Below are 20940 nucleotides of genomic sequence, written 5' to 3'. Positions count from 1 at the left end.
CAGAGGGCTGGGGTGGGGAAGAGCGAGGAGTTGAAGTAAGGGTGGGAGCTCCTCGGGTGTCTCCCATCCAAGGAAAAGGGCCAAGCACCAGGTCCTGCAGGGATCACCAAGGGCCACGTGGTGGCTCCTCCTCCCGGCCTCGTCTCTGGGTCCTACTGCAGGCGGCTCCCTATGCTTCCCAGGGCGGCAGGCCACAGAGGGGCTGCTGAAGGGTCTCCAGGGGAGGCTGCGGACAGCCCATCTACAGCCCTCCCTCCAGCAAAGCCAGCGCCCCAGGCCACCCCCATTTGATCAGAATCCTAATCCTAATGATGAGCAACGTCAGTGCAGGGCATTGAGCCCTTCACACCAGGTCAGCATGAGAGGAGCCCTGCCCTGCAGTCTATTCTCCCCTTGGGGCGGCTCTCCCCACGCGGAGTCCCGGACCAACTGCATGGCCCCCATGATCTCTGCATGGCAGCCACCGCAATGCTGGTCAGCTCAGGACGGAGGCAGACGACCCAATGGCTCTCGTTCCAAGATGCCCCTACCGTTCCAAGAGAGGCCACAGGCTACCTCCCCCTTTTCTCCGAGGAGCATGGAAGCTGGCGGTGGGTGAGGGCTGTGTCCCCAGACCAACCCTGGGGCAGGCACACAGATCCACCGTCCTCCTCGGGCAAGGGTGAGGCCACTGAACCCTGCGCAGCTCTCCTTCACAACCTGTGTTTCATCTGGACCCTGGAATCTGAATCCCCCAGGCAGGGGCAGTGGCCCAGGGAAGCCTATGTACCACCAAGGTCTGGTTCACCCTGCAGCAAACTGCTTTACCTGACCTCACTTTATTTTTTTTAAGATTTTTTATTTATTTATTCATAGAGACAGAGAGAGAGAGAGAGAGAGAGAGAGAGAGAGAGAGAGGCAGAGACACAGGCAGAGGGAGAAGCAGGCACCATGCAGAGAGCCCGACGTGGGACTCCATCCAGGGTCTCCAGGATCACATCCTGGGCTGCAGGCAGCGCTAAACCACTGCATCACAGGGGCTGCCCCTGACCTCACTTTAAAGCAAAAAAAGTCGTGTGGGGTCCAAGTTGTCTTTAGCTGAAAATGTGGATTGGAGCCTGCAAGCCCTGCCAGGGCTGCCCAGCTTTCCAGAGCCTGCCGGTGAGTGCCTCCTGGCAACTTCGGAACCTCCGCTTAAAACAGTCAACATGTGCAACTCTTTTAGGCGTCAGGACACATTCCCACTGGGAACCAACCAATCGACGCATCAGAACGTCTGCCTCAGGGGCCCAGTCCCCCCCCGCTGAGGCCCCATGGCAAAACCACCTGCAGGAGGTGCAGCCAGGCAACCCCCCAGCCCCTGGAGCTTACCTGGGCGCCCAGTGGGGTGACCCGCCCCCTGCCCAAGGAAGCCTCAAGGGTACATGAGGACCAGCAGGGGGCGCTCCCAGCCCTCACATACGGTAGCCACAGCCGCACAGGGGAACTCAGCTCTCCTCCCAGGGACTTGAGAAGCGCCCACTGAGGCAGCCGCTGGCAACGTCCTCCCTGTTCTACTTTCTAGGCTTTGCCACAACTTGTGCGTCCTGAGCACTATTCCCGCGCCATCCCCAAGTCAAGCCATTCTGTGGCTAAAATAACCGGCTATTTTACTTTCAAAGTCGACCCGGCCCACTCAGCATTTGCAGGAAGTTTCGGACACTGCTGGGCCCTTGATGGCCCAGCCGGCCCAGCCTTGCCGCTCGGCACCCTGACCAAGCCAGACCTAAGACCTCCTGAAAGCCAGTCATTCAACCAGCCCCAGCCAGGGCGGGCACCTGAGCAGGGTCACCCTCCCAGGGGCATCACCCCCTTCAGACAGAGCCCCCCACCAGCAGGCACCAGCAGGGGTTCTGGGCCAGCAGCACGGCAAAGTGGGCAGTGTGTGGTAAGTGAAGGCACGGGAACCACACGCAGGCCCGGCCCGGCTGGGACCTGGCTCACCCCTCAGTGCCACTGAGGCAAGGCAGTGTGGGCCCAGCACATCCTTCAGCCCCAGGGTCTCCCCACCAGGCTCCTGGCTCAGGACCAGCAGTGTGCCCCGGACACTTCCTGGTGTCTCCTGACCTAAAGCTGCCGTCTGAATAACCCAGAAAGGTGGAAATTAAAGGACCTCGAAAGAAGCTGCATTGTGGCTGAGGAGCCCAGTGTAGGCAGCGGGCCGGTGCTCTGCCCTCTGACTATCCGTCTGTCCATCCGTCCATCCAGGACAGCAGGCCGCAGCACACACCATGGTTAACCAAGGTGCCTGCTGTGTGAACCCTGCAGGTGGACCCTAGGCCCTTCATCTTGGGGTGATGATGGGACTGCCAGCTCCCATGCTGCACCCCCGGAGCTGCCTCACCATGAGCTGGGGCCCTTCTGAGAGATGAGACCTCCCTAGGTCCCACGTGTGCTCCCAGTCCGCTGGGCCTTCAGGATGCTGTCACCCCCTTACTGACGACGCCCGTGGCAAGAACACGGTGGAGGTGGGTTAGAGGGCATGGGATCGGCGCCAGCTGCAGAGCTGCAGATGCCATCACCCTCTCTGAGGGACTGTCCCCTCCTGGCCCTGCACTGCCCAGCCTCCTCCTGCTTTAAGTGCAAGACGTACCTTGGTTAATAGCATAAGAGGCCTCAACACTGACTTCTTATATCATCACAGGTGGAAATGGTGATATCCAGGGAAGACTGGAGTTAGAATATAGAATTAAAATGAAAAAAATAAATAAATAAAATGAACTTTGCCGGGATGCCTGGGGGGCTCAGCAGTTGAGTGTCTGCCTTCAGCTCAGGGCATGATCCTGGGGTCCTGGGATCGAGTCCCACATCCCAGGGAGCCTGCTTCTCCCCACCTCTGCCTCTCTCTCTGGGTCTCTCATGAATAAATAAATAAAATCTTTTTAAAAAATAAATTAAATTAACTTTGCCTTTTTTTTTTTACTTTAAAAGCAAGCTCTATGCCCACCCAGCAGCTTGAACTCATGACCTAGAGATGAAGAGATGCACGCTCTACTGACAGAGCCAGCCAGCTGCACCTCATCTTCTCCTTTTATATTTTTAGTGTTCATACCACAAAACTTAAAATTACACATGTGGTTCACCTATCTCTGCTGGGCGCACTGGTCTGGACTGAGAAAGCACCGGGGCAGACAGCAGAATGGCCTGTAGGTGCCCCAGTAGAGATGCCACGCCTAGATCCACGCAGCATGACAGGCACAGAGCCAGGCCACAGCCCTGCTCCACACAACAGCATCGGGGGACTCACTGTGCTGTCCCCAAATTCCAAACGCAGGTGGGGCTGGGTGGCCACCCCACACACGGGGGGTGCGTGGCCTGAATCCCGAAAACAGGGGCCGCTCATGTCTCTTCGGTGAAACGAGAACACTAATTGGAAAGCTGTTTCCATTGGTTTTAAGGCCAAATTAAATGTCTGCATCCACATCTCAGGGATTTTTTTAAAGCTTTAATGATATATAATATAGCATAAAACCTACTCTTTCAAAGCACACAAGTCAGCGTTTTTAGTACATTTAGGTTCAAGAGAACATTACACTTGCCTCATCCTGGCACATTTTCCATGCAACAGGATCACCCTGGAGCCATCAGCAGTCGCTCCCCCACCCAAATCCATGCCGTCTCCGGGGGCTGGCCAGCATTGGACACGCACCAAGACGTGTCACCCAGTTTGCAGTTGTTGGGGCCAAACCATGGTGCAGCACATGCTGGCACCCCTCCCCTTCCGTGGCTGGATAATGTTCTGCGGTACAGACAGGCCACAGTCACCTGGGTGATTTCTGCCTGTGCTGCTGCCGATGTCGGCACGGTGCCCACATAGGTGCCTGCTGCTGATTCTCTGTGGACGCCAGAGCTGGGCTGAGCTGGGCCAAGCAACTGTGTTTTGCCGGTGAGGAGCTGCTTCCCCCAGCTTCCCCCACAGAGCACAGAGGTCCTGATTTCTGCACATTCTTGCCAACACATGCTGGTGTCTCTGCCTTTTCTGTCTTATCCATCCTAGTGGGAGTGATTTTTAACTTACTGATTTAACTCAAGAGTCATTCCTTTCTTTAAAAATTAACAATTTAAAACACAGGCAAGTAACCACGTGGAGGGGGTGGTGGTGTCTGGAGCAGCTGTGGGAGGGGCTCACACTGCTGCTTCCCTGCTGGCCATGAAGGCTTTCTGCAAGCACGCAGCAGTGTGCACGTGGTCAGGGCTGCTCTGGTTCACTGAGTGGCTTCAGCCCTGCAGCTGCAGCCCAGGGAGGAACCAGCCTCCTGCGTTCTGCCTGTTCTGCCCGGGGCCTCACCCAACAGGCCCTGCAGGGACCCTTCCCACCAGGTACAGGCTGCAGCAGGGGCACGGTGGGGGGGGGCCCTGCCCCTCTGAGGGCCTCCTGCCAGTATGGGCTGGGAACCCTGGGAATGATGAATGGCTACTTAAAAATGATATCGTACAGAAACATTCAATGTCATAGGAAGAAACGACCTCACCATGTAGCAGATGGCTGTATTTACGTGAGCACAGTGCTATGGCGTGTGCCACAGGATGCCCGACCCAGGGGCGCCAGACCAAACACAGGCCAGGAGGACACGCAGGCGCTGGGGGTGCAGCCCACCCCTCCTTTCTATTTCATTTTTTTTTTATTTGCTAAATATGATACAACACACACACTCCACTTTGTATTTACACAAAAAAAAGAAAACCACAAATGATATCTTAAAAGTTAAAATCAGGGGGCCCAAGTGTCACCTTTGGTTAAGCGGTGGACTCTTGGTTTTGGCTCAGGTCATGAACTTGGGGTCGTGGGATCAAGCTCCACGCTGGGCTCTGGCTCAGCAGGAGCCTGCTGTGTCTCTCCCTCCCACTTACACTCACGCACACTCTCTCTCAATAAACACACTTTTCAAATCCTTAAAACAAAAGTGAAACTACGAGGAAACCTTAGCTTTGGAAAGGAGATAGAGCACCTGCCGGCTGGTTCCCCCACCCCAGGCCATGCGGGAGGTGGCCCCTGCCCACTGGACACCAGGTGCCCTCTGCAGTGGAGCCATCTCTCCAGGGCCCCCAGGGCCCCAGCTCTGCCCTGTGGTCCACCCGATGGCATGAGCCTCCCATGTCATGTGCTGCCGCCAAACTCGGTGGCTCAGAGCAGAACAATGTTTACCGTCCCATGCAGGGTCAGGGGTCAGGAACTGGAGGCGGTGTGGCTGTGTGGTCCTGTGTGGGGTCTCTGGGCTCAGCTAGGCCAGGGGCCTGTGTCCAAGCCAGAGCGCCTGCGTGGCTGTGAATGCGCACCTGTGCACCTGTGCACAGCTGGGCTGCTGGCCCAAGGCCCACAAGGCAGGGCTCACAGCCTGCTGGGTCTTTCATTGCCTGCTTCCTTTCGGGTCTAGGCAGATTGGATTGCTGGAGGTCATCAGTTTCTTGAGGTTTTCCCCACGTATGACCCCAGTATTGGTGTGGACGCGGCACAGGTGTGCTTCTCCTCTCATTCATGCGGAGCCTCGTTTACTTCTCTTCTCTTTCCTTAGTCTTGTCAGAAATTTATTTCACTAGTCTTTTTAAGAATTTGTTTTGGGTCTTACTAATTTTTACTTTCTGATTTACTTACTTAGGCTTTTCCCTCTCTCTCTCTTTTTAAAAGATTTTATTTATTTATTCATGAGAGATACAGAGATGCAGAGACACAGACAGAGGGAGACGCAAGCTCCATGCAGGGAGCCTTATGTGGGACTTGATCCCAGAACCTCAGGATCACGCTCTGAGTAGAAGACAGGCATTCAACCGCTGAGCTACCCAGGCATCCCAGGCTTTTTTCTTCATGAACTCTCACTTCTTCCCTTTAGTATCTTCCATTTGTTTTTTACTTTTTTGGGCATGATTTTCTTCCTTTTTGACTAAATATGGGCTTCTGTGCCTTCCTCTTCCTCATAACGGCCCTTGGATATCTGGCTTCCTTCTGACCTCCGGAACTGCTGTGTAGGCTGGGTTCTCTGTCTTCTAAACGATTCGCGCTTTCTCCTGGGGGGCTCCTTGGACAGGACCCTGAACCTTTGGCCTCAGGACTCACCCCTGCATGTCTCAAGGTGTCATCCACTTGCTCATTCATTTCATGTAACATACGCTCTTCCCTTTTCCACAGGCTGTTGTACTGGATTTGTCGGCCATGACGTGACCCTGCAGGTGTGCTCCAGGGCGCTCATCCTGTCCCCTTCCTGCCTCCAGAGATGGGCCCTGGCCCTCAAAATGGCCACAGTGCAGGGCCCGCAGATGGCGGTGGGACTGTCTTCGTTCCTACTTTCCAATCCTGGCCCAGATACCCCCTTGCAAGGGCTGCATGTAGAAAGGAGCTCAGGGACCAGTGGCAACATGCTTTTCCATTTGACACTGAGAAGCAAGTAACTGGCAGTGGCTTAGGTTTGTGAGAGCAGAGGAGTGGTGATGCGGTCTCTGATGCCCATAGGCCAGACTCCTACAGGCCCCTGACCACTAGGGATCCTGCAGGATTGTGTTAAAACTTTCCCAGTTTTACAGTCTCAACTCTGAACCTTAAAGAAAATGACTCCTGAGCTGCTTCATGTTTGCACGGCTGCCGTCCTGGTCCTGGTTTTCCTCTTCAAGGTTTCTGGGGTGTCAGAGGTCCAGGCTGCCTGGTGTCCACAGTCAGCAGCCCATAAACAGGCTCTAGTGCTGGGTTTTAGAGACATGGCGGCTGGTGGGTGCACCTCACTGAAGCCTCTGGGGAGGTGCTGGGTGACCCCGAGTTAGATGTAGCCCCGGGCGGGCCAGGGCTCAGGAAGCAGGTCTCCAGCACCAAGCATTCCAATCAATCCAAGGCTGTTTTTATTTCCCAAGAGAAAAAAATTTATTTTTATTTTATTTTTTTTCCTGGGACATGCCTATTGTTTAAAAAGGAAAGAAAAAGACCCAACTCCCTTGTATTGGGCTAAAAGCAATTCCTGCCTGTTTGGCATCTGTGCTCCTGAATTAACCACAATTCCTTTAAAAATAGATCTGTGACAATGCTGACCGCCATCTGCATCACATTCTTACCTGAGGAAACAGCTCCTTTTCCTGGGCTCCTCCCCTGAGTAGGAACTGTGGGGTCTGCACAGATGGGCACATGTGCTGTGGCCACTCCAGCTGCTTCAATGCCTACATGGGAATAGATGTTAGCTCAGATGGAAGGAAGTTTTCTACATGATAGTTAAGCAGTTAAGTTTCAGAGCTGGAACAGTCTCAGACTCGTTAATCATCCCAACCTTCAGGATGTCTGTAAGACAGTAAAACCTTTCATTGAAACCTTCTTTAAAAGCTGTTTTAGGGGATCCCTGGGTGGCTCAGCGGTTTAGCGCCTGCCTTTGGCCCAGGGCGCGATCCTGGAGTCCCGGGATCGAGTCCCATGTCGGGCTCTCGGCATGGAGCCTGCTTCTCCCTCCTCCTGTGTCTCTGCCTCTCTCTCTCTCTCTCTCTCTCTGTCTATCACAAATAAATAAATAAATAAATCTTTTTAAAAATTAAAAATAAAAGCTGTTTTAAATCAAACATTTATTTTGCGGTAAGTAGAGATGCACACGTACTTCTGAGAGAAATGTCCTCCAGGTGTCACCTCCAGGAGCTACATCACAACCCCGGGGACCGAACAGGCCAGTCCGCCTATGGCAGTAACCTGTCAGCAACCCCAAGCAACTGCTCATCGGCTCCCCATTTATACAATGGGTCCAGTAAGAAAGCCATATAAATTGAGTCCAAGTAGGCAACCTCCTCTTGCTCAGCTCGCTCCCAGGAGGCCCATAAGCCACTGTCCCCGTCGCGCATCCTGGCACCACCTCGCATCTCCTCACTCAGGTGCACAGTTGGCTTGGCCAGTCAGCCACTGCAGGACACGAAGGGGGTTTCTAGCTTGGGGCTGCTATTAATAGGGCTGCAGTACACATTAGAGTACAGTGACAGCCAGGGAGACGGGTCTTTTTATTTCGTCTTTCATCTTTTCATTACAGGAGGAAAGAAGCTGATACAAGAGCAGATGCAGCAGACTCCTCAATGGTAATCCAAACAACCAGAGCACTGGGGAGTAAGTCCACAGGGAGGATGGAGCCCAGGGGAGGCAGAAGGGTAGCCAGGGCACAGAGGGGACCCGGACAAGGTCATGTCCTGGAGGACAGGTGCTAAGGGGGGAGGACAAGGCATGCTCAGTGTCCCCACGGGGCTCAAGATGTGGAAATTGCTGGTGACCCTGACTAGCCTTTGGGTAAAGTGATGGTGGGAAGGGCGCCTAGAGCCAGTGAAGGAGCAAGCAGCATGATGGAAACATGCAAGAGTGCAGCCACCTGTAGCAGTCAAAGTTCAATGGAGGGACCACACGACAGCACCCCCAAAGCAATCCCACTCCTGGATGTGCACCCAAGAGAACTGAAACTCGGCCACACAAAACTTGTACACAAATGTTCACTGAGGCATCTGTCACGATAGCCAGAGTGGGAACCAATCAAATGCCCATCATCAGGTAAACGGATAAAGGTGGAGTCCGTCCACACGATGAGTGTCATTCAGTCCTAAAAAGGAACAAGACTCTGATAGGACCTACAACACGAATGAAGCTCAAAAACATGATGCTGAGTGAGAGAAGCCAGACACACAGTCCATGTATTGTGCGGTTCCATCGACATGCAACACCCAGAAGGGCCAAGTCTGTAGAGACGGGGTCAGTGGTTGCCGGGGCAGGGGCAGGGTGATGGGCATGCCAGCCAGCCATGGAATAAGGTGATGCTTGTTCAGTCTTGTGAATAGGACAAGAACAGTGATCTGCACACTGTAGAAGTGACCTGCTCATACACGGATTTCCACATGTACACAGCAGAACCGGACACTGGTCACTGGTCACTCCAAGTCTTTCAGGCAGTTCTGCTGCAAAGGGGAGTAAAGACATGGCCAGGGCAGGTGGGTGTGGGCTCTGGGAGGAAGGGGGGCCAAGACGGGAAGAATGACAGTATGATGATGGGCTGACTCCATCAGGAAACCATGCTGGAGTGGGAGAGGGACAGTGTCAGGGAGGGGGCAGACCTGTGGGTGCCTACATAGGGGTCCCTTCTGGCTACTTCCATTTCCTCTGGAAGCCAGTAGTCAGGTCCTGGACTGGGCTAAGGCACAGGAGGAAGGAGCGAGTGGACCCCTATCTGAGGCTGGGGTTCAGGGTGAGACTGGGCACCTCGGCCGCACTCCTGCAGCCCAGATGAAGGGAACGGGACTGGAGGTGTGGGTGGGTGATGGGGTGTCAGGAGGCATGAGATGCGAGGATGAGGGCGGGGTGTGGGTGCTGCAGCTGTCAGCTTTGAGGAGCCCCAGGTGGGACCTTGGTGGGCCGCAGGACAGGCCCTGCAGGGAAGGCAGGAAAATGAGAGTGGGAGGGATGTCCGCGCAGGTGGGAGGGACAGGATCACGCTGTGGGTACCATCTTCCAGGCTAATGGGTCAGGAAACCCAGGCCCAAAGGTGAGGAAGCAGGTCCTCAGGGGCCCAGGCCCATGGACGTTCGCTGAGGGAGCTTCCTGGGGGGCCTCCAGGTCTGCCAAGTCAGGACTCAGCCCTCTTCCCCTCAGGTCACACAGGGAGGAGCCGTGGCTCCCAGGTCACAGGACTCATAGGCCCATCCTGGGAAGGAGGACACCAATGTGGAAGGTGAGTCAGGTCTTGAGCAAGAGCCGAGCCATCCAGGACCCGAGTACCCCCTGCACCATGGGGCCAGGAGGCTTGCTCAGTGGAGAAAGGACAGAGCATGTCCGTGGGAGCATTTCTGGGCCCAGCTGCGGAGATGGCTCATCCTATGTGTCAACCCAGCAAAGCCATGGTGCCACCTAGTGGGTCAACCACTAGAGAGAGAGGCAAGAGCACCTGGTGCAGGGGCACGGAGGGGCGAGGGAACGCAAGTTGGGACTGGAATTCCGGACCATAGTCCAGGTCGCTGGAGCCCCCAAGTGCCCAGAAAGCATTTTCTAGGAGACTGACAGTCGGGACGGTAGTCTTGTCCTGAGGCAGATGACCGTCCCTAACCTGGTAGGCCTCATCCAGTCCCCAGAAGGCCTTGGGAGGACAGACCTGGCTCCCAGACTCACGAACAGCCTGAGTTCTGCGCCCCTGCAGGTTCCTCCAGGCCCCACAGCTGCTCGCTGTCAGGCTCCCCCTCTGCCCTGGGCCTGGTTTCCCCGGAGAACCCCGACCCACGTGGCTAAGAGCGTGACAGCCAACCAGACGCCTAGGGGGCATCAGTAGGGACATGTGCTGAGAAGGCAGGGGCCCCTGCAGCCCCTGCAGACTTCCAGGGCGGCTCCTGGTGGGGGGCAGGTGCCACCTCCAGGTCCACAGGTGCCTCTGTCTTGGGGGGGGGGGCTTCTACTTTCTAGGTGAAGGAGTTCCTGGGGGTCACGGAAGCCCACAGGGCACAGGGTGCTCCGGCCTGCCACAGGGGCGCGGCGGGTGGGTCCCTGTCCCAGAGAGGGGACGGGGCGGGGCGGGGCAGGGGCTGGTGGGGCCCTGTTCCCGAGGGGGTGTGGGTCAGGACAGGTGGGTCCCTACTGAGGGAGAGGGCGACGAGGCAGGTGACAGGGACACGGGGCGGACGGTCCCCACGAGTGTCACCGGCACCTCCCCACGACCCGCCGTCCCGGAGGTTGGATTCGGGGACCCCTCCCACGCTGGGTCTCTGCTGTCCCCGAGGGCCGCTGGGCGAGGACCCCAACCCTGACCCCGGCCCTCCTGGGCCCGCGCCCGGCGTCGCTCACCTGAGCCCGCGGGGTCCGCCCGGAACCCTGGCCCGGCCGCGGCCGCAGCGATCCCGGACGGCTTTCCCCGGCGCACTGAGACCCACCCGGCCGGGGGCGCTACCGGCGGGGAAACGCGAACGCTGGGAGCTGAGGGCGGAAGTCGGGCTGGGGGCGACCGATTGGAGGGAAGGGGCGGGGCCGGATGTAGAGGGGGCGGGGCCGCGGGGACACCAGGGGCCGCCTGGGGCCCCGAGGGCAACCGGGGGCGTGGCGCACCTGCGCAGGCTCACCGACTGCAAGGGCTACGGCTCCCGGCGCCCACTCCGCCGCGCCTCTCCGGACCCTGGAGCCCCTGCTCCGCGGCCTTTGGCCCCCAGTCCCGCCGGACGCCGCACGGCACCCACTTGCCCGCCCCGTTCCAGCCTGGAAGCACAGGCCGGCAGCCGTCACAGCGCCATGCCCTCGCTAGGGGACCTGGTGCACGACTGGCACCGGGGCGTGCAGGCGGTGGCCCGTGGGGACTGGGGCTGCGCCCTGCGCCTCTTCTCGGGCGACCCGGACCCGCCCGCCAAGATGTGCTTCAACTTGGGCTGTGTGCACCTGCTGGCCGGGGACCCGGAGGCCGCGCTACGGGTGAGCAGGGTCCCCGACAGCCGCGCACCCAGGGTGGCCGCGGGGACCCCACCTGTGGGGAGGCTGTTCTCTGGCCCTGGGGACCCAGCTGCCGGGGTGAGCCCGGCGTCCCCGCCCTTCTTCCTGACGGTCATCTGGGGGATGTCCCCCACTGTTCTGCCTCAGTGAACAGCTATGGCAGGTGGGAGCTGTGTGGTGGGGGATCCCACCTGAACTCAGGGCCACGATGGGGGGCGGCCTCCCCCATCATCTCCACGTGGTAATGACCACGTGCCAGATTCTCCAGTCACCAGGAAGGGCTGGGGTGATACTGGCTCAGGTGCTTGGTGTCCTAACATACCCGGAAATAGGCTGGAGGCTGGATCCTGCTTGGAAGGGGCCTGCCTGCCCCTCAAGGTGTAGGGCTTGGAGCAGGAACTTCATCAGACACCTATGGCGATGCGCAGATGCTGTCTTGTTGGTACCCACACCCCAGATCTAAGTACTCATCTTTTCCCCAATCTGTTCCCCAAAAGAACCAAGAGCTCAGGAGTGCACACAGGTACACATGCACAGCTCGTCTGCTGAGGGGGCAGCACAGAGCTGCTCTCTGCCCTCTGAATGCTTTGTATTCTTTCAAGTGATGCGTATTCAGGGGTACGTACAAAAATCCAGCAGCACCCCACTCATCGTTCCCGTCCCCAAACCTCTCTGACAGAAAGAACCAGGATCCAGCAGTTTTCAAGACGATCAGTGGCAGTTACCTGAAAAATGACACAAATGAAAAGAGAATTAGATGTTATAGGAGAGCATCAGTGTGAATATCTTGCACAACTTCATGTGGGAGTGAGAGGGAGACTGGGCAATGGGTATAAGGGATCCCCTGTTGCTTCTTACCTTTGCATATGAGTCTACAATTCTCAGTAACAATTTCAGGGTTTTTTTTTTTTTAAGATTTTTATTTATTTATTTATTAGAGAGAAAGGCAGAGACACAGGCAGAGGGAGAAGCAGGCTCCATGCAGGGAGCCCGACAGGGGACTCAATCCTGGGTCTCCAGGATCAGGCCCTGGGCTGAAGGCAGCGTTAAACTGCTGAGTGACCTGGGCTGCCCGAGTTTCAGGTTTTTAAAAAAGACTTTATTTATTTATTTGGCAGAGAGAGAGCACAAGTAGAGGGAGTTGCAGGCAGAGGGAGGGGAGAAGCAGGCTCCCCGCTGAGCAGGGAGCCCAATGTGCGGCTGGACCTCAGGACCCTGGGTCATGACTGGACCTGAAGGTATATGCTTTACCGCCTGAGCCACCCAAGGGCCTGTCTTTCTAATTCAAAAAGATAACAAGTGTGGGACACCTGGGTCCTGGGGTGACCCTGGGGTCCTGGGATGGAGTCCTACATCCGGCTCCCTGCAGAGGAGCAAAGCAGGCTCTCTGCAGGGAGCCTGACACAGGACTTGATCCTGGGACTCCAGGATCAAGCCCTGGGCCAAAGGCAGGCACTAAACCGCTGAGCCACCCAGGGACCCCCCTAAATAAGATCTTTTTTAAAAAAAGATAACAAGTGTGTCATTCTGTACGAACTATCAGAAATAGGAGTTTAGGGATGCCCAAGTGGCTCAGTGGTTGAGCGCCTGCCTTTGGCTGGGGCATGATCCTGGATTCCCGGGTTCGAGTCCTGCATGGAGCCTGCTTCTCTGCCTGTGTCTCTGCCTCTCTCTGTCTCTCATGAATAAATAAATAAAATCTTAAAAAAAAATAGGAGTTTAAAAAGACGAGAATGTCGCATAAGTTGGAGCCCCGGGGTGACTGGTGACCGTGCTGGAGCACTTCCTTCTGTTGTTTCCCGTCGTCCTCATGGTAAACAGAGTGGTTTATGATGACACCTCACTGGGCTCTTCGACCTCAGGAGCTCAGGGCACCTGACTAGGGACGCATGCACCCAGATACCAGCTCTGGAGACCCCTGGATGTGTGGCCGGCTCGAGGGCCGGTGGAATGCCTCGGCCCCCTGTTGCTGGCCATCTGCCTGGACTGTCTGTGACACAAGGGTGATCCTTGGGCATTTTGTCCTCAGGCATTTGACCAAGCAGTGACCAAGGACACATGCATGGCTGTTGGCTTCTTCCAGCGAGGTGTGGCCAACTTCCAGCTGGAGAGGTGAGCACAGGGATGCCTTGTTTCTTCTCTGATGCCCCTTTCTCTCTGCACAGTCCATTCTTGTACTCCCCCCGTGCTCTCCCTGTGGGTCACCCCCCCTTGCCAACCCTCTCCTGTATAGCCCCGGGAAGTATGGGCAGGGTACAGTGCTCCTGCTGCAGAAGATGCAGGGCAGAGCCGCATGGTGAGCCTCATCTCTGCCGAGGTTCATGGAGCGCTTTCACGGACATCCCCTCCTCTGCTCCTCACCACATTGTTACTGTAGCAGGGATGGTGTGATCATACTCATTCTGCAGATGTGGACCCCGAAACAGGGCTGCAGGAATGGTGTGTCCCAGGACATGGAGCTGGTTGGGGTCCTCAATGCTCACCAGGGTTCTTTCTCCCGTGGTCCTTCCCAGAGAAGGAACCATTCTGCAGGATAGGCTCATCTTCCCACTCCCTCACCTAGCCCCTGGATGAGCCCCACAGATGGCCCCATGCCAGGCAGGCCGACTCTGGGGGCAGCCTCCTCCTCTCATGGAGCCAGGGGCCTGCCTAGGGGAGGCTGAGGAGCTTCCTTCCAGCAGGTCTGTGCAGAGGGAGGCCCCCAGGGGACATGGGTCCCGAGAAGCAGGAGGGAAATGCTCAGGGCACTCTATGCAGCCACGGTTGGGCAGACAGGGGCCCCAGGAAGGGCAGCGAGCCTTCCAGAAGGCAGAGCTGGATCAGAGCTAGCTTCACCTCACACCCCAGGCCGCCCGGTGCCCTCTGTAACCCCACAGCCATATCTGCATATTGATCCCTTGATCCAATGGTAGAGACTTGAATGCCCACCATGTGCTAGGACCTGGGTGGCCACCACGGCCCCTAGCAGGTGTCCTGGAGCTGGGTGAGGGAGGCTGGGACAGGGCTTGGGCCCTTCCCCAATGGCCTCAGAGCCCCGCCCCCTGTTCCCCCACTGCCCACAGGTTCCAGGAGGCCCTGTCTGACTTCCGGCTGGCCCTGGCGCAGCTGAGGGGTAATGCGGCCATCGACTACACGCAGCTGGGCCTGCGCTTCAAGCTGAAGACCTGGGAGGTGAGCTTGCACAGACTTGCACAGGAAGCTGGCCTCCAAAGGTGGTGCCCCACTGCCCCTACGGGCCACGGTCCCACCCCGAGGAAGCTTAGGGACGGAGAGTTGGGAGACTGCCAGAAGGAGGGCCAGGGAGGGTCAGAGAGGCAGCAGGGAGTGGCAGATGGGGTCAGGAAGAAGCATGGCTTGACCATGGGCCCCTGGCAGGGGACAGGGAGGGAGCGCCTCCACCTTGGGCTGTCCAGGCGGCTGACGCCAAAGGAGGGGAATGGAGAGGACACCCCCAGCACTCCCAGCAGTGCTGCCTAGGAGCCTTCTCCAGAGGACCTGTGCTTCAATAAACAGATGGCAGAAAGTCCTATCAGGGGGTTCTGCAGGCACCTGGGTTCCCTAGCCCACGGCACCCACCGCCAGAGGGCTGGGCGTGGGCAGTTGGCCTGGCAGTGACCACGCCCCGCAGAATCTCCAGGGTGGCCAGCTGGCCCTGGGAGTGTGCGTTGCTAGGCAGGCCACAGAGACCGCAGCGCGCGGAAGAACCGGTTGGTTCTGTTGACAAAGTCGAGCTGGGCAAGCACCTGCTACCCTCACAGCGGCTGTGGGGGGGTGCGGGTGTCTGCGGGGCCTCCTGGAGCACCAGGCAACTCAGCGTGTCCTGGTGTCCTTCCGGCCACAGCCGGAACCCGACCCTACCTGTCTGTCAGAACGTCTTCTCACGCGGGGGCGGGGGCGGGGGCGGGTGAGGAAGGGGACAGGCCCGAGCGGGGCTCCTGCGACAGCAGCGCGGACTCCTGCACCGGGCAGGACCGCGCGGTCGGTGGCGCAGAAGGGGGCGGAGGCGGACAGGACGCTCCCGGAGCTCCCAACCTACCCCTGATGCTCGGAGCAGAGAACCTACCTCTCCGGCTGCGGGTCTGGAGACCGAGGTCGGCCCGGCAGAGCCCCGCACCTGCTGACAGGCCGGATGCCAGTCCCCGGGTCCGCGGCTCCGCGGCAAGGCGGGCCCCCAGGGAGGCCGCGGGGTCTTTGCCGGGGGAGGGCGGGGCTGGAGGCGGGGCCAGGAGAGGCGGTTGGAGGCGGTGGGCGCGGGAGTGGGGCCAGGGGTGGGTCTGGGGCGGGGCTTGGGGGCTGGGGGGTCTGGGGTGGAATCAGGGGCGGGGGCGGGGGGCCTGAAGCCGATCCGGGTGAGACCAGGGGGGCAGGAGCAGAAGAGCGAGCGAGGGAGAGGGCTGTGACCTCTCGTCCCCTCCCAGGTGCTCTTCAACGTGGGGGCGGCACAGTGCGCGCTGGGACTGTGGGCTGAGGCCGCTGGCAGCCTAGAGGAAGCCCTCTGCAAGGGGCCAGAGGGGGCCGGGGAAGACCTGCATGCTGCCCTGGCCCAAGTGCAGGTGAGGAGAGCAGGCCAGGCCCCCTTAGGGCACGTCCAGGGCTCCTATCTGTCCCAGCGCCCCCAGACCAACTGTATGAGCTGAAGAAGTCTCTAGAGGGAGGTGCTCCTGTGCCCAGCTGTGGGGGCTGGGGAAGTCTCTCAGGGTGTGAGAAGTGGGTGGGGGGTCCCTGAGGCCACAGCCCTGTCAAATACTCAGGTCTGCATTGGCCGGACCCCCTCCAGAAACAGGCTACCCTGCAGCTGCGGCAGGTCCCCAGGGGTGAGGTCTTTCGGCCTCACAGGCGGCATGTGGAGCACCTGGAACCCGTGGATTTCCTGGGCAAGGCCAAGGTAACCCCGGGTGCTCAGGGGTCAGCAGCAGCCAGGGGGGTGAGCTCAAAGGGTCCTTGTTGTTAGGGAGCCTTCGGTGGGTGGGTGGACAGTGGGCACAGGGCCATCCCTAGGCCGCAGACATGCCTGAACTTCTGAGTCGGGGGCAGGGTCTCCATGTGGGCTTCAGATCCTGGGTTCTTAGAAGCAGCAGGCAGAACCCAGCAGAAGCTGGCTGCAGAGGGGCACCTAAGTGGTGCTGCCCCCCCAGCCACACCCTTCTGGCCTCAGCACCTCCCTGAGTCTCTGTGTTTCTGTGTCTCCCTGCATCTCTGCCCCAGAGAGTGGGATCGCAGGTAGGGCTGAGGTCAGCTGGCCAGGCAGCGTCACCAGAATCACAGCCCTGGGGGCAGGGGTGGGATACAGGGACCTGTGTACACAAAGGGAAGTTCGCCTGGGTTTCAAGCTGGTGGCCCTGGATTAGCCCCAGCCCCCCGAGGTCACCGCGGGCCAGTGTGCTGTGTGCCACCATGTACATGGCTGGTGAGGCTACATGCCCCACACACCTCGTCTTCATGACCTCTGCTGGCTGGGGCCAGGTGACTCCGAGCTGCATTAATGAATCAATTCAGAGTCTGCTTCTCACAGTACCAGGCATCTGAGAAATAAAGATATTTCAAAACTTGTATAAAAAGGAGGCTGAAACCATCTGCACATGTTGTCCTTCGTCAGACGTGTTCTTCCCACCGTCCTGGCCCCCACCGTGGTGGTCTGGCAGCCTTGGGTTGGCTGTGGGAGACTCCCCCTGGGGGGTTGGGGCTGGGGCCCCCGGCACAGCTATGCCCGTGCTGTCCCTCCCCAGGTGGTATCCTCTGCCATCCCTGATGACCATCTCCAGGGCTCCCGGCCTCAGCAGCGCCAGGTGAGTGGGGCACCCTCCAGCCAGCCCCCAAGTGCCCCTGTCACTGTACAGACCTGAGCGCTTGAGGCCTTTCTCTTTGGGGGTTCCCGATGGTCACTGATGTGAGGATGGGAGTGGCAGGCCTCTTGTGTGTGAGAGCCTGAACATCATGCAGCCTTACCTGGGGGTGCTGGGCCTTCCCCGGGGACCTGCATTCTGGGACAGGACAGCATTCTGGGCCTACAGGTTTGGGACACAAAGGATGCAGCCAGACCTGGACCTGCCCCACGGTAGTTAGGAGCGTCTCACCTCCGCCTCTTGCTTCCCCTGTGGCCCCGGAGGCCAGAGGCCAGGACTGTCACAGCCCCTGCAGACTAGATGTGGCCAGAGCCCTTGAGGCCGGGGACAGCTGTCCAGCCTCTGTCCACCCTCCCCATGTCCCTGTTATCCAGAGGCCCAGTCCATGAGGAGCTGCAGGGGGCACCGGCGGGGAGCTGACACTGCTGGTTGCCCCGAAGCTCAGGGCCCTACCCAGGGAGGGCGCTGACTGGGTTGTGGGCTGACATGCTCACCCCTCCGGCCTCCTCACAGCAGGGGCCGTCCAACCCGGAGAGGGGGTGGGGCTCAAGTCTGCAGAGGGTGGGGGGACATAGAGCAGGGGCCCACTCTGTGCTGCACCCTGTGCTGCCCCTCATGTCCACACTCGGGGCTCCTCTCAGGCAGGGAAGTGGCCTGAGCCGGTGGTGTTGGGGAGGAACAGGGCTCCCCCCATCCCGCAGGGCTGGAGACACAGGCCTCTGTGGAACTGCCGTCTCTGGCAGTCCCGGTGTGCTCCCTGGTGTAGGGACAGAGGCTGGCTCTGGACGGGTGGCGCAGGCTGACCACTGTGCGCCAGTCATCTACGATGAGCAGGTGAGTGCGCCTGGGTCAGGGGGACAGGGGCCCTAGTGCTGGGGGACACCCCCCAGACTGAGCATGGGGACCAGCAGCCACAGCCTGGGTCTCAGGACAGGGCAGGTGGCCTCACTGCCTGCTGGGGACAGACCTTTGGCCTCCCCTGTCCAGCCAGAGATACAGCTGGGGCCAGCCCAGGTGGCTGAGCTGGGAGCATGCTGATGTCCCTGTGGCACAGACAGGAGTCTGGGGTACCTCACCCCACCCCAGGCCTGGGGAGTGGCTGGCCTGCAGCCTGGGCATCTGTGCCTTTGGTCTCAGGCCATTCAGCCATGGCCTTGTCACCCAGCCTTCCCTCCTGGACCGAGAGGTGTGTGTGGCCACTGCCCATGGCCTGCGCCAGGAGAGGGGGGTCTCCCCTGCACGGAGAAAGTGGTTGGACTTAACACATGGTTTACCCAACGACTCAGTAAGAAAACAGTCTCTTCACTGTTGTTGATGCTCTGTTAACTGCGGGTGAACACACCTGCCCTCAAAGGCCCTGTTCCCTGGGCTTCGCTGAATCCCTGCAAGGCATGAAGGCTATGTTTATGGGGTTCATGGATGGGGTCTTAGGCTTCGGCCTTCCTGATGACTTCTGAGGTGCTATAAGCAGCTGGTACAAACACTTCATTACCCCACCTGAGGTCAGAGTCTGAGTCAGGATGGCCTGACTCCCGAGGCCCCTCTGGGGTGTCTCCCCAGCACGTCCAACACAGGTGCAGTCCAGTTGGCCCCTGGCCTGGGCCCCCCAGCTTGAGCCTCCATCTCATAGTGCTTGGTGGTGGGGTCAGGGGTCGGGTGGGGTCAGGGTGGGGGTTGGGGTGGGGTTGGGGTGGGTGATGGGGTCGACCCTGCTGATGTGAGGAACATGTGTGTGGTCTCCAGCCTGTGGGGACCTGGTTCATGCCCTGAATACACCTCCATGTGGGTTGTATTTATGGCTTCCTGCTGGTCAGCGGGGTCAGTGGCAGTAAACCTCACCACTGGGTCTGCTGGGAAAACTGCCCCCCCAGGCCCCCCCCCAGGCCCCCTCTCCCGGCCCTCCTCCTCCCTCCCTGACCCCCTCACCAGCCTGTGGCTCTTCCTACAGAAGCCCTGCATGGAGCAAGTTGGCAAACACATTCCTCCAGGTGAGGACGTCCTGAGCCGCGGGTGGTCAGCAGGAGCGCTGGGTGGAGCGGGTCCCAGGCAGGCCTCCGGGGGTGCTTAGGCCCCAGAGGGAGGAAGCTGTGGGTCTGTGGTGCAGGAGCTCCTCTGCTTCAGCATGTTCCACATGGGGAGTGGGCAACTGAGTCCCTGCTCTGTCACCCCACAGGCCCACCGGCAGCAGGGAGGCCAGAGCCCAGCCCCTCTGAGGACCCCTCCGGCACCAGGGTAAGAGGCACTGGCCTTCACGTTGCTGCCCTGTCCCTCAGACGGCCCTGGGAACCCAAGTTGTGGAGCCTCACTGGCCTGCAGCCCCCACCCCTCTGCTCCAAGGCCATCCCAGCTGGGCCCCCAGCGAGCAGCTCCAGGCTGGACTGAGCCAGGCTGACGGCTGCCTTTCTGCTTCATCCCAGGTGGTGGCTACAGGCGGCCCTGAGTCCTTGGTGACGGTCACCGTGCAGTGTGCCTTCACCCTGGCCCTGAAGGTCCCCTGGGGAGCTGGCCTGCCCCACCTGCGGACCCTGCTGAGCCAGGCTCTCCCTCTGCAGGCCCAGCATGGGCAGCTCAGGTGAGCAGATGACAGGTTCATGGGGACCGCAGAGGTCAGAGATCAGCACCTGCCTGAAGCAGCCCTGCCCCCTCGCCCACTCTGGGGGGGTCTCTTTGCAGTTACCGGGATCCTAGCCATGAGGCACGCTGGGTCGCCCTCCCCGGGGAGGAAGCACTGCAGGGGGCCTGGCGAGACACAGCGGCCAGCCCCAGGGGACTGCAGCTGCAGTGCCGGGTGAGACTTGGAGCTGTGGGTGTGGATCTGTGGGGTGGGGGCCTGGGCCTGTCTCTGCCCTGCCGGCCCTGCAGCCTGCCCCCTCTTCCTGCCACAGGCAGCAGGCAGCCGGCCAGTCCTGTACCAGGCGGTGGCCCAGCACAACTACTGTGCCCAGGGGCCTGAGGACCTAGACTTGCGGCAGGGGGACATGGTGGACGTCCTGTGTGCAGGTCAGTGGGCTGCTGGGCCCAGGGCTTCTATGAGTGTATGACAGTTGCTATGCTCTGAGGGGCCCTGATGTTCCCTTGCATGTAGTGGACCCGGCGTGGCTGGAGGGCCACTGTGACGGCCGCATCGGCATCTTCCCCAAGTGCTTCGTGGTCCCAGCTGGATGGTGCATGTGAGGAGCCTGACACCCCAAATCCAGAGAAGAAATCGCCCCAGGATGATTTCTTCCTGTGGCAAGGAGGGTTTTAATAAAGCATCTTCCCCACACTGAGGTGTGGTCTGTATTCTCGGCTTGTCCATTTCAGGGGCCACAAAGGCTTCTGGGGGTGGGAGCCCAGGAGTAGCCATGGAGCCTGGATTCCACTCCCTCAGGCAGCAGACTACCAGGGCCGCAGCTGGCCTCTCCCCAGCCTCCTCCTGAGGCCCTGCCCGCCTCTCCCAGGGAGCCAGGCCCCTCCCTGCCACGAGGTCACCCCCACTTTTGGGCTTGACGGGGCCCCACAGCCTGCTAATGCAGTAGACCACACTGCCCTGGGGAAGTGTGGTGGAGGACTGGGTGACGAAGGGGGGAGCAGGAGAGGGGGTAGGAGGGAGGCGCGGGGTGGGGGGGGTTGGGGAGGGAGGAGGAAGAAAGAGGGAGCGGGGAAGGGGAGCAGAGGGGTGCCTGAGGGGGGTGGGAGGGAAGCTGA

At 59.4% G+C, this 20940-nt stretch overlaps 2 protein-coding genes across 31 annotated transcripts in view; one reads left to right on the top strand and one right to left on the bottom strand.

Moving 5' to 3' along the window:
* EXD3 (exonuclease 3'-5' domain containing 3) overlaps window positions 1-15611 on the bottom strand; it is an 81110-nt gene extending 65499 nt beyond the window's left edge. For 6 of the 21 annotated variants that reach the window (XM_049114914.1, XM_049114916.1, XM_049114917.1 and 3 more), the window contains exons 1-4: window positions 15474-15611; window positions 12037-12135; window positions 8836-8907; window positions 7054-7155 (exon numbers count right to left, since the gene is read on the bottom strand). In XM_049114914.1, the coding sequence (XP_048970871.1) occupies window positions 7054-7155; window positions 8836-8907; window positions 12037-12061 (199 nt within the window). In that variant the 5' untranslated portion in view covers window positions 12062-12135; window positions 15474-15611. Of the gene's footprint in view, window positions 1-2611; window positions 2689-7053; window positions 7156-8825; window positions 8908-9451; window positions 9651-10777; window positions 10957-11732; window positions 11823-12036; window positions 12136-14959; window positions 15369-15473 lie in introns of those variants that run through there. The other 15 variants (XM_049114921.1, XM_049114922.1, XM_035720412.2 and 12 more) reach the window with 15 other exon arrangements.
* NOXA1 (NADPH oxidase activator 1) lies at window positions 10976-20535 on the top strand. 10 transcript variants are annotated; one of them, XM_035720417.2, is made up of 15 exons: window positions 10978-11392; window positions 13440-13522; window positions 14473-14581; window positions 15380-15553; window positions 15829-15963; window positions 16188-16295; window positions 17137-17196; window positions 17422-17465; window positions 17997-18087; window positions 19202-19241; window positions 19427-19485; window positions 19671-19825; window positions 19927-20041; window positions 20139-20253; window positions 20339-20535. In XM_035720417.2, the coding sequence occupies exons 1-15, from the start codon at window positions 11216-11218 to the stop codon at window positions 20425-20427; spliced, it is 1554 nt and encodes a 517-aa protein (XP_035576310.1). In that variant the 5' UTR covers window positions 10978-11215; the 3' UTR covers window positions 20428-20535. The 10 variants fall into 10 exon arrangements, with proteins under 10 accessions (XP_048970882.1, XP_048970881.1, XP_035576311.2 ...); XM_035720415.2 differs by having other exon boundaries at window positions 17955-18087; XM_049114925.1 differs by lacking the exon at window positions 16188-16295 and having other exon boundaries at window positions 10976-11392.
* Window positions 20536-20940: the final 405 nt, after the last annotated feature.

Source organism: Canis lupus, chromosome 9 (genome assembly GCF_003254725.2).
Source record: "Canis lupus dingo isolate Sandy chromosome 9, ASM325472v2, whole genome shotgun sequence".
Lineage (NCBI taxonomy): Eukaryota > Metazoa > Chordata > Mammalia > Carnivora > Canidae > Canis > Canis lupus.
The sequence above is the reverse complement of the archived record's forward strand: the minus strand, read 5'-3'. Positions and strand labels throughout refer to the sequence as shown.

Excerpts from the sequence above, each read along its gene's own strand:
- NOXA1 (XM_035720415.2), top strand. The coding sequence starts at position 11,216 with ATGCCCTCGCTAGGGGACCTGGTGCACGACTGGCACCGGGGCGTGCAG. Across the intron at positions 11,393-13,439 it reads ACCCGGAGGCCGCGCTACGG|GCATTTGACCAAGCAGTGAC; the intron begins GTGAGCAGGGTC and ends TTTTGTCCTCAG. Across the intron at positions 19,486-19,670 it reads AGGACCCCTCCGGCACCAGG|GTGGTGGCTACAGGCGGCCC; the intron begins GTAAGAGGCACT and ends GCTTCATCCCAG.